At 44.6% G+C, this 9407-nt stretch overlaps 1 protein-coding gene across 1 annotated transcript; it reads left to right on the forward strand.

Annotated features, from left to right (window-relative positions):
* Positions 1-399: 399 nt before the first annotated feature.
* LOC134617366 (tripartite motif-containing protein 16-like) lies at positions 400-2422 on the forward strand. Its single transcript, XM_063462580.1, has one exon. The coding sequence runs from the start codon at positions 400-402 to the stop codon at positions 2059-2061; it is 1662 nt and encodes a 553-aa protein (XP_063318650.1). The 3' UTR covers positions 2062-2422.
* The last annotated feature ends 6985 nt before the right edge of the window (positions 2423-9407 follow it).

Raw genomic sequence — 9407 nt, forward strand, 5'->3', positions numbered from 1 at the left:
GAAAAAAAAATGTTTCCATATGACTAAAACCAATTCTTAAATACAAATTCAACAAATCAGCTACACAAGGCATTTTGTAGAGGCTAAGTTACAACTTACGAAGGTTGGCTAAGTCACACTTTTTACTGCATACTGTAAAGCAAACATAACAAACCCTGGCACTGATGAAATAAGCATTTCATGACTTGTTGGTGCCTCCATTCACAGATGTGTCTGTATCAGGATGGGTCTAAACAACATGGTGTAAATGCAGTTGCTGGTGAGCCTCATTTCCTGTAGGAGGTGAACAAGAGCAGAGATCTGTTTCCCTTCAGAGCACAGAGGTTGTTTCTGTTCAGAGGAAGTGAAACTGTCTGACAGTCACTGAGAGACGGTGAAACGGCACAGCACATGAATCAAATGGACCAAACAAAATTCTGCTGTTCATTCTGTTTGGATCTACTGAAGGATCCGGTGACTATTCCCTGTGGACACAGCTACTGCATGAACTGTATTAAAAGCTTCTGGGATGAAGAGGAAAAGAAGAAAATCTACAGCTGCCCTCAGTGCAGACAGACTTTCACAGCGAGGCCTGTACTGGAGAAAAACACCATGTTAGCAGATTTAGTAGAGGAGCTGAAGAAGACTGGACTCCAAGCTGCTCCTGCTGATCACTGCTATGCTGGACCTGAAGATGTGACCTGTGATGTCTGCACTGGAAGAAAAATGAAAGCCTTCAAGTCCTGTTTAGTCTGTCTGGCATCTTACTGTGAGAAACACCTTCAGCCTCATTATGATGTGGCTCCATTAAAGAAACACAAGCTGGTGGAGCCCTCCAAGAAGCTCCAGGACAACATCTGCTCTCGTCATGATGAGGTGATGAAGATGTTCTGCCGTACTGATCAGCAGAGTATCTGTTATCTCTGCCCTGTGGATGACCATAAAGGCCACGACACAGTCTCAGCTGCAGCAGAAAGGACTGAGAGGCAGAGAGAGCTGGAGGTGAGTCGACAAAACATCCAGCAGAGAATCCAGGACAGAGAGAAAGATGTGAAGCTGCTTCAACAGGAGGTGGAGGCCATCAATCAGTCTGCTGATCAAACGGTGGAGGACAGTGAGAAGATCTTCACTGAGCTTATCCATCTCATCCAGAAAAGAAGCTCCGATGTGAAGCAGCAGATCAGATCCCAGCAGGAAACTGAAGTGAGTCGAGTCAAAGAGCTTGAGGAGAAGCTGGAGCAGGAGATCACTGAGCTGGAGAGGAAAGATGCTGAGCTGAAGCAGCTATTGAAGCAGCTCTCACACACAGAGGATCACATCCAGTTTCTACACAACTACCCCTCACTGTCAGCACTCAGTGAGTCTACAGACTCATCCAGCATCAATATCCGTCCTCTGAGCTACTTTGAGGATGTGACAGCAGCTGTGTCAGAGGTCAGAGATAAACTACAGGACATTCTGAGAGAGGGATGGACAAACATCTCACTGACAGTCACTGAAGTGGATGTTTTACTGTCAGATCCACCAGAGCCAAAGACCAGAGAAGGATTTTTAAAATATTCATGTGAAATCACACTGGATCCAAACACAGCAAACTCACATGTGTTATTATCAGTGAGGAACAGAAAAGCAATAGCAGTAAATGAAAAGCATTTTTATTCTCGTCATTCAGACAGATTTTATGGAAGGTGTCAGGTCCTGAGTAGAGAGAGTCTGACTGGACGTTGTTACTGGGAGGTGAAGTGGAGAGGGGAAGGAGTTTATGTAGCAGTTGCATACAAGAGTATCAGCAGAAAAGGGAGTGAATCTAAATTTGGACATAATGACAAATCTTGGGCATTAGATTGTAACAACGACAGTTATACATTTCGGTACAACAACATCCAAACTCCTGTCTCAGGTCCTCGTTCCTCCAGAGTAGGAGTGTACCTGGATCACAGAGCAGGTATTTTGTCCTTCTACAGCGTCTCTGAAACCATGACTCTCCTCCACAGAGTCCAGACCACATTCACTCAGCCGCTCTATGCTGGACTGAAGCTTTACAATTATGCAGACACTGCTAAGTTGATTAAAGTGAAATAGACTGAAGTCTTTCATATTGTGGGTTTAAATCTGTATTTTAGTTTCATTTTATTTTCTCTCCATCATTTCTGCACAGAGATCAGCTGTCAGTCAAACATTATGGGTGGTACCTCCACATCTTCTAGTTGTTCTCTTGATGTTTCTGAGTTTTTAAAGGAGATCTTTCCTGTGACTGTTTATGGAGGCTATCACTGCTCATCATCATTTTGATTTACTCAAATATTTCTCCACATGAAAATGTAAACTTCTCTATCCTCTAAATGTTTCTGGAATATTTGTATTGAAAAATGTCGACATTTCTCTTTATGAGTATGGCAGACCATGTGTGTGTGTTTGTGTTTGTTTTTGTCAAAATCATCAAATGAGGAAAAACTGTGATTTTAATGAATGAATTCATATATTGTGTTGATGTTTTATTGTGTGAATAAACTGGAAGGTTTGACTATAAATCAAACTTTGAACAAAGTCTTTTCTTCTGTCTTCATTCCAGGATCTCACTCAAATCTGATGCAGAAAATATGAAACTAATCTGAGAGAATAACTGAAGCAGTTTTCCTGCTGAAGCATCACAAAGTTCAGAGTTCATGTTTAGAGCAGAAGATTCAGCAGTCGCTCTGTGACCTTTCAACTTTCTTCACTACAGTATTAGTCAAAGTCAAGTCAAAAGAAACTTTATTGTAATCTCTACTATATCTGGTGCAGCATACAGAGAGACAAGACTATGGGGCTCCGGTTAGATCAGTGCAAAAAAAGGCAATAAATAGATAAAGAAGGGAGAAGAAAATAAATAAACGCTTAAGTCTAAGGTGATCAAGAGACATTTCAATTAGAATTTACAACTTACAGTTTGGAGTTTAAAGTGACCAGTGTAGCAGCTTGTAAACCTGGATTAAATAAATGTCCATAGAGCAGCGTGTCTTACAGAGGCAGTGGTGTGTAAAATGCAAAAGAGTCGGTTAGCAGTTTGTGTGGGTGTGTGTGGTGGGGGAGAGAGGGAGGGCTAGTAGTGAGTTCACGAGTCTGAGGGCTTGTGGGAAAAAGCTGTTCCGCAGTCTGGGGGATCAGGCCCCGATGCTGCAGTAGTGTCTGCAAGATGGAAGGAGAGAAAAGAGTATATGTGAGGGGTGAGAGGGGTCAAGCACGATGCTGGAGGCCTTACTGATGCAGCTGTTTTGTAGCAGAGGGAGAGATGTTCCGATGATCTTGGCAGCTGCTTTAACAATGCATTGTACTTTGCTGAGATCACCAACATTGCAGTTGCCAAACCACACGGAGATGCAGCTGGTCAGAACACTCTCAATGGTGCCCTGTAGAACGTGGTTTGGATGGGAGGAGTGAGGTTTGCTGCTTCAGGCGTCTCAGGAAGTGGAGGCGCTGCTGGGCCTTTTTTCGGTAATGGGGGTGTTGTTGGTGGTCCCGCTTGAAGTTGTCTGAGATGTGAACTCCCAGGAACTTGATGCTGGTAACAGTCTCTACCATGGAACCATGGATGCTGAATGGTGTGTGAGTTATGACTGTAGAAAACAGTCATTGTTGCTGTGTCCCAAAAACATCGGCTGCATCGTTCGGAGGACCTAGCCTTCGCGGTCTACGTGGGCCAGGCCCTTCGAAGACCGAGAAGGCCGGAAGTGCGAGGCTGTGAAATGGGACGGTCTAGCCTTCCGATTTGTGTCACTGCTGTGTCTCTGGAGTTTAATAAACTCGGCTGTCTGCTCCTTGCTATCTAAAATATTACAGGACACTGGCGTAAATTCTCAACCGTCTCACACTTCTGTTTAATCAGTTTTCTGTTTGACGTTTATTCAGCTGTGTGAAAATCCCGGAGGAACCCACCTGATGGATTAATAAAGTTGTATTCAATCTAATAACTTTGATCTCAGCCAACACTCCGGATTTACTCCGGAACAAAAAAAAAACACAGAAAAAAGCCATACAATTACATTTTTAAGTTATCTGAGAGACTGATATATCATGTTTAACCTGAGTTAAACAGCGAAAGAGCGGGGGTCTGAAAACGATGGACGTCTTCTTCTGTTTGTCTACCACTACTATGTCTGGTTGGTTAGCCACCACCATTTTGGAAGTCCCACAGGATCTTGGCTTGGTCATTCTCCTTCACCCTTGGGGGCATCTCCCATTTTGACCTTGGGTCTTCCAGGTTATACTCGGCACAGATGTTCCTGTACACTATGCCGGCCACTTGGTTTTGGCGTTCCATGTATGGCCTGTATTTATATAGCGCTTTAACAGTCCCTAAGGACCCCAAAGCGCTTTACATATCCAGTCATCCACCCATTCACACACTGGTGATGGCAAGCTACATTGTAGCCACAGCCACCCTGGGGCGCACTGACAGAGGCGAGGCTGCCGAACACTGGCGCCACCGGGCCCTCTGACCACCACCAGTAGGCAACGGGTGAAGTGTCTTGCCCAAGGACACAACGACCGAGACGGTTCAAGCCGGGGCTCGAACCGGCAACCTTCCGATTACAAGGCGAACTCCCAACTCTTGAGCCAACCTAGCATCTTGCACCCTGCTGTTATGTGCTGGATTGTCTCTGGGGGCATCTTTACACAGCCTGCACCTGGGGTCTTGCCTGGTGTGATAGACCCCAGCCTCTATGGATCTTATGCTCAGTGCTTGTTCCTATGCTGCCATGATTAGTGCCTCCGTGCTGTACAGGAGGTGGCTGACAACTGCTCCGTTCTGTAGTCGGTATCCGTAGCCAGTCTTGTCAATTATCTCACTGAGGGGGTTCAGGCCTATGCGGAACAGCAGTGGGGACAGAGCATCTCCTTGGTAGATCCCGCACTTGATGGTGACTTGTGCTATGGGCTTGAAGTTGGCCTCTAGTGTTGTACGCCATTGAGTGGCTGATGAAGGCTGTCAGGGTCCTGTTGATCTTGTACAATTCTAGGCATTCCAGTATCCAGCTGTGGGGCATTGAGTCATAGGCCTTCTTGTAATCCATCCAGGCTGTGCATAGGTTGATCAGTCTGGTCCTGCAGTCTCGGCTGACTGCTCGGTCTGGTGTTTTGCGCCTCTGGTATTCTTGTCCATCCCTTTCTGTGCCCCGCTCATGTATTGACCCATGTGCCTGTTCATCTTAGCTGCTATGATGCCTGACAGGAGCTTCCATGTGGTGCTGAGGCAGGTTATTGGTCGGTAGTTGGAGGGGACCGGTCCCTTCTGGGGGTCCTTGAGGATCAGGACTGTCCGGCCTTCGGTTAGCCATTCTGGGTGTCTCTCGTCAACTAGCAGCTGGTTCATTTGTGCTGCCAGACGCTCGTGGAGTGCAGTCAGCTTCTTCAACCAGTAGGCGTGAACCATGTCAGGTCCTGGTGCTGTCCAACTCTTCATACTGGAGACCCTTTCTTGGATGTCTGCCACTCTGATGGTTACTGGACCCTGTTCAGGGAGGTCGCTGTAGGTTCAATTTCAATTCAATTAGATTCAATTTCATTTATATAGCACCAAATCACAACAAAAGTCGCCTCAAGGCGCTTCATAGATACAGAGAAAAGCCCAACAATCATATGACCCCCTATGAGCAAGCACTTTGGCGACAGTGGGAAGGAAAAACTCCCTTTTAACCGGAAGAAACCTCCGGCAGAACCAGGCTCAGGGTCCTCAGCGTCCATCTGCTGCGACCAGTTGGGGTGAGAGAAGGAAGACAGGATAAAGACATGCTGTGGAAGAGAGACAGAGGTTAATAACAGATATGACTCAATGCAGAGAGATCTGTTAACACAGTGAGTGAGAAAGGTGACTGGAAAGGAAAAACTCAATGCATCATGGGAATCCCAGGCAGCCTACGTCTATTGCAGCATAACTAAGGGAGGATTCAGGGTCACCTGGTCCAGCCCTAACTATATGCTTTAGCAAAAAGGAAAGTTTTAAGCCTAATCTTGAAAGTAGAGATAGTGTCTGTCTCTTGAATCCAAACTGGAAGCTGGTTCCACAGAAGAGGGGCCTGAAAACTAAAGGCTCTCCCTCCCATTTTACTTTTAAATACTCTAGGAACAACAAGTAGGCCTGCAGTGCGAGAGCAAAGTGCTCTAATAGGGTGATATGGTACTACAAGGTCATTAAGATAAGATGGGGCCTGATTATTTAAGACCTTGTATGTGAGGAGCAGGATTTTGAATTCAATTCTGGATTTAACAGGAAGCCAATGAAGGGAAGCCAAAACAGGAGAAATGTGCTCTCTCTTTCTAGTCCCTGTCAGTACTCTTGCTGCAGCATTTTGGATTAACTGAAGACTTTTCAGAGAGTTTTTAGGATATCCTGATAATAAAGAATTACAGTAGTCCAGCCTGGAAGTAATAAATGCATGAACTAGTTTTTCAGCATCACTCTGAGACAGGATATTTCTAATTTTAGAGATGTTGCGCAAATGGAAGAAAGCAGTCTTACATATTTGTTTAATATGTGCGTTAAAGGACATGTCCTGGTCAACAATGACTCCAAGGTTCCTCACAGCATTACTGGAGGCCAAGGTAATGCCATCCAGAGTAAGAATCTGCTTAGATACCATATTTCTCAGATTTTCAGGGCCGAGTACAATAACCTCAGTTTTATCTGAATTAAGAAGCAGAAAGTTAGCGGCCATCCAGGTCTTTATGTCTTTAAGACATTCCTGCAGTTTAACTAATTGGTGTGTGTTACCTGGCTTCATGGATAGATAGAGCTGCGTGTCATCTGCATAGCAGTGAAAATTTATGCTATGTCTTCTAATGATGCTGCCTAGGGGAAGCATGTATAATGTAAATAGAATTGGTCCTAGCACCGAACCCTGTGGAACACCATAACTGACCTTAGTGTGTGAAGAGGACTCTCCACTTACATGTACAAATTGGAGTCTATTAGATAGATATGATACAAACCACTGCAGTGCAGTACCTGTAATACCTACTGCATGTTCTAATCACTCTAATAGGATATTATGGTCGACAGTATCGAACGCTGCACTAAGGTCTAGCAGGACAAGCACAGAGATGAGTCTACTGTCAGAGGCCATAAGAAGATCATTTGTAACCTTCACTAAAGCTGTTTCTGTGCTGTGATGAGCTCTGAAACCTGACTGAAACTCTTCAAATAAGCCGTTCCTCTGCAGATGATCTGTTAGCTGCTTGACAACTACTCTTTCAAGGATGTTTGATATGAAAGGAAGGTTGGAGATTGGCCTATAATTAGCTAAGACTGCTGGGTCTAGAGATGGCTTTTTGAGTAAAGGTTTAACGACAGCCACCTTGATGGCCTGTGGTAAATGGTAAATGGCCTGCATTTGTATAGCGCTTTTCTAATCCATAGGACCCCAAAGCGCTTTACACTACATTCAGTCATTCACACATTCACACACACATTCACACACTGGCGATAGCAAGCTACATTATAGCCACAGCTGCCCTGGGGCGCCCTGACAGAGGCGAGGCTGCCGGACACAGGCGCCACCGGGCCCTCTGACCACCACCAGTAGGCAAACATGGGGTTAGTATCTTGCCCAAGTATATTTGGCATGCAGCCAGGATGCAGCCTGGGATTGAACCACTTCTGATTAGTGGCTGACCTGCTCTGCCACCTGAGCTACAGCCACCCATAGCTACATAGCCGATTATTAGAGATAGGTTGATCATATTTAAGATTGAATAATTAATTAATGGCAGGACTTCTTTGAGGGTTCTTTGGGATGATTATTGGTAATTTTTTCTCTAATAATAAAAATTTTATTTGTGAAGAAGTTCATGAAGTCATTACTAGTTAACGTTAAAGGGATTGTTGACTCAACAGTGCTCTGACTTTTTGTCAGCCTGGCTACAGTGCTGAAGAGAAACCTGAGGTTGTTCTTATTTTCTTCAATCAGTGCCGAATAGTAAGATGTTCTGGCTTTGCGGAGGGCTTTCTAGCAAACTATTTCTCCAGGCTAAATGATGATCCTCTAAATTTGTGACACGCCATTTCCTCTCCAGCTTACGAGTTATCTGCTTTAGGCTACGTGTTTAAAAATTACACCACGGAGTCAGGTACTTCGGGTTTGAGGCTTTAGTTTTCACAGGAGCTACAGTATCCAGAGTCGTACGTAGAGAGGAGGTAAAATTATTAACAAGATAATCGACCTCTGTTGGAGTAGCGTTCAGGTAGCTGCTCTGCTCTATGTTGGTACAGGCCATTGAAGATGATAACAGTGGGTGGATTATATTCTTAAACTTAGTTACAGCGCTTTCAGAAATACATCTGCTTTGATAAAGTCTACTCTCCACTGCTGTGTAATCAATTATTGTAAATGTAAATGTTATCAGGAAATGATCAGACAGCACAAGGTTTTCAGGAAACACTGTTAAATGTTCAGTTTCTATGCCATATGTTAAAACAAGATCTAGAGTGTGATTAAAGTGGTGGGTGGGTTCTTTTACATTTTGAGAGAAGCCAATTGAGTCTAATAACAGATTAAATGCCATGTTGAGGCTGTCATTTTAGCATCTACATGGATGTTGAAATCACACACCCACAGTGACCATCAAAGACCTGGAAACCTGGCTCGCTGCAGTGAATAAATCTGTCCTTTCGGCAAGTTTAAGGCCTGGATTTATCAGCATGAAATTCTGCCCCGGATTTTGTGGCCCCTCTTAGTCTATGAAGGTCCCATCTCAACAGTGGAAGACTTTGAGATGAGGATCAGCAGGTTTCCGCTCAGGTGGCTGCCACGAAGCCTGAGCAGCATCACTCAGCATGGTCATAACAACAAGCTGAAGCTCCCCTTTGGCAGCCTAAGAGAGGAGTTCATGGTGAGTTGGTCTAGGGAGCTGCTTCAATATCAGGAGTCCAGCGATCCCTCTTTCACACAGTTCACAGAGATTTACCAAGGACACTCACAATCATGCTCTCACAGTTTAAAACACTGAACTCTTGTGCCACGATTGCCCACTCCCAGCCTCCAGCCGCACACACTCACTCTCTAGAGTGTGGTCCAAATTATCCTCAGTGCATCATGTCAGGGTCTCCACTCTGAAAGCGTGTTAGTTTATCCTCATTGAAGAATCACCAGTAAAACACTTTTTTCTTCAATTATTATTTATTAAAGCGAGCATTAAATGATTAAAAAGTATCATGTACATGGAACTCTTTTGTTTAGAAAACCACAGTCTGTAAAACAGTTAGCTGCTGTCCATCTTCCCAAAAGAGAGTAACCCACCTGGCAGTTCACAGAGATTTATATGAGCATCTATCTAACCTGTTAAAACTGGTGGGGAGAAGCTGCTTGTTTTAGCAGGCCCTGAGCTAAGAGGTGGCTGTGATGGATATCAGGCACCAGTTATTGTGTCTACTGCTGCCCCCGCACATTCCT

This window comes from Pelmatolapia mariae, linkage group LG18 (genome assembly GCF_036321145.2).
Source record: "Pelmatolapia mariae isolate MD_Pm_ZW linkage group LG18, Pm_UMD_F_2, whole genome shotgun sequence".
NCBI lineage: Eukaryota > Metazoa > Chordata > Actinopteri > Cichliformes > Cichlidae > Pelmatolapia > Pelmatolapia mariae.

Excerpts from the sequence above, each read along its gene's own strand:
- LOC134617366 (XM_063462580.1), top strand. The coding sequence starts at position 400 with ATGGACCAAACAAAATTCTGCTGTTCATTCTGTTTGGATCTACTGAAG.